General features: G+C 40.6%; 1 protein-coding gene across 1 annotated transcript in view; it reads left to right on the top strand.

Moving 5' to 3' along the window:
* The window catches only part of LOC307270671 (sec1 family domain-containing protein 1), a 39,171-nt gene that overhangs the window by 32,011 nt on the left and 4,229 nt on the right, over nt 1-2,931 (top strand). The window contains exon 20 of the mRNA XM_080054556.1: nt 1,511-1,564. Coding sequence (XP_079910682.1) covers nt 1,511-1,564 — 54 coding nt within the window. The remainder of the gene's footprint in view (nt 1-1,510; nt 1,565-2,931) is intronic.

Genomic DNA, 2,931 nt, shown 5'->3' with positions numbered 1-2,931 from the left:
CTTCGTCGATGTGACGTCACTTCATGTGCGCACTGGATTGTGGGTCAGAATTGCCCAAATAGGATGCACTTTTCAACACTAACAATCTTGGCCGCATGAAGTAGGACATCCGGGGTACTTCTAACCATCCTAAATCTGGCCACAAGAATCGGGACATCCTAAATCTTCTTTCTACATACTATAAAGTAGAAAGTATGCGATTCGGAACGCAACCCCACTCTTACATAAGACTTTCACGTGTTTGTTGTTGGTGGGCGTATACACAGTCGCCTTGAGCCACTTATGATTGCTTCGAAGAATGCTATTTCATTTCATTTCATTTTTCATTTCATTTTTTATTTTATTTCAGACATATCAAAAACAATACAAAACTAAATGAAAAGCACAAAAATACAATAAACAAAATGTATGTTAAAAGACTTCACAAAAAGAAAAAAAAAAGAGAAAAAAAATTATCTGTATTGATGTGACATGCCCGAAAAGGAGCAGGAAGAAGTATACACTGCTATGAATTAGTGGACCCATTCTTTTACCACAGTTTAAACAGTTTATCAGACGTTGTACAGTTGAGATACTAAATGAAATCACAGATAATGGAGTAACTGTTCAGCCCTTATCTTCTCTCACCTAAAACTAAGACTCTCAGCTCTTTTAAATCGGGTCTCAAAACGTTCTTGTTTCCCTTTTAACCTGTAATTTTTATTTTATTTATTTATTTATTTTTATTTTTTGGTAAAATGTTTTAATTCTTTTATTTAAATGTTGTATTTTTATCCATGTTTTAAATTTGTTCCTTTTTTTTTTTTTTTTTTTTTTTGTATTTGTATTCTTTATTTGATTTTAACCCTGTGAAGCACCTTGAGTGGCCCTGTGCCTGAAATGTGCTTTATAAATAAAACTGCCTTGCCTTGCCTAAAAGTCTGAACCCAGTTTGATGTGTTTGTTCCTTGATATACACTAAAAAAACTAAAAAATATCAAAGGTTCCTCATATGACAGGAGGTCCCAAAAGCCCCCAGACGGCTATGACATAATGCTGAGGATGATGGAGTGTTTGAGGGAGAACTTGGCACCCGCACTCACTCATTCATAATCCCCACAGACCGATAGCTGGGTCTGTTTTAGTCATATACAAGTTAAAGCCAGAACATTACACACACTAGTCTGGACCCATCTTCACTCACTCGCATGTCGACTAGTGTTACAAAATATTGTGGCGTTTGTGGTCTAGTGATTTTTCTTAAATCTTCATCTCTACATAACTTATTGAAAATGCTCTTTAATGACAAAAAATGTTTTGGAATTTTGTAGAAATGTTGTCAGTAGTTTAGATTATAAAACCAAAATGTTCATTCTACTCAAACATATGCCTATAAATAGTAAAACGAGAGACACTGAACATTTGGAGCGGTCTCTTAATTTTTTTTTTCCAGAGCTGGATAGAAGGGAATATAGATGAACTAGTTAAATTATTTTAATCATTTTTTATTTTGTAATTTATTTTCTTCCAGAACCTTCCTGTCACTCGTATCCTCGACAACCTGATGGAGATGAAGTCAAATCCTGTGAGTGGACAGACAGACAGACAGACAGACAGACAGACAGACAGACACACAGACAGACAGACACACACACAGACAGACAGACACACAGACAGACACACAGACAGACAGATAGACACACACACACACACAGGCAGACAGACAGACAGACAGACAGACAGACAGACAGACACAGACAGACAGACAGACAGACAGACAGACAGACAGACACAGACAGACAGACAGACAGACAGACAGACAGACAGACACACAAGCAGACAGACACAGACACACACACACACAAGCAGACAGACACACAGACAGACACACTGACAGACAGAGAGACAGACACAGACACACACACACAGACAGACAGACAGACACACAGACAGACAGACACACACACACAGACACACAGACAGACAGACAGACACACACACAGACACACACACACACACACACAGTTTTCCACACACAGTTTTAAACACACACAGCGGGGATGTTGATGAATGACTGAAATTTGTCCTCAACTCATGTAGTCACACACACACACACACACACACGCACACACACACACACAAACACACACACACACACACACACACACACACACACACACACACACACACACACACACACACACACACACACACAAACAGAATGTGCTCTTCTTCCATTTCTTTCATCTTCCTCCCAGATTCACAACAACAGGATCTTTGTTGGTCGTCTGAAACTCCAGACGCTGAGAAACCTGCTCTGTGTGTGTGTGTGTGTGTGTGTGTGTGTGTGTGTGTGTGTGTGTGTGTGTGTGTGTGTGTGTGTGTGTGTGTGTGTGTGTGTGTGTGTGTGTGTGTGTGTGTGTGTGTGTGTGTGTGTGTGTGTGTGTGTGTGTGTGTGTGTGTGTGTGTGTGTGTGTGTGTGTGTGTGTGTGTGTGTGTGTGTGTGTGTGTGTGTGTGTGTGTGTGTGTGTGTGTGTCTCTCTCCCCCTCTGTGTGTGTCTCTCCCTGTGTGTGTGTGTGTCTCTCTCCCTCTGTGTGTGTGTGTCTGTATGCGTGTGTGTCTGTATGCGTGCGTGCGTGTGTGTGTCTGTATGCGTGTGTGTGTCTGTATGCGTGTGTGTGTGTGTATGCGTGCGTGTGTGTGTGTGTGCGCACGCATCGGAATTTAGAGAAAGTGCTGATTTGTAAAATGAAGGAGTAGTTCAGCAGATCCACTTCCCACTGTTCCTGTTTCAATTTTATTCGTACTGCTTGTAGTAAATTTTATCAAATGTTCTTATTTGTGTGTCTCAGTTCCTTTAATGGTAAATGGTAAATGGACTTGACTTATATAGCGCCTTCTAGCCGATTTTCTCGGCCCCAAAGCGCTTTACATATCTTACCACATTCACC

The sequence above is a fragment of the Ammodytes marinus genome, assembly GCF_949987685.1.
Source record: "Ammodytes marinus genome assembly, contig: scaffold_63, whole genome shotgun sequence".
Taxonomy (NCBI): Eukaryota; Metazoa; Chordata; class Actinopteri; order Uranoscopiformes; family Ammodytidae; genus Ammodytes; species Ammodytes marinus.
Note: the sequence above shows the minus strand (reverse complement) of the source record. Positions and strands in the feature narration are given on the sequence as shown.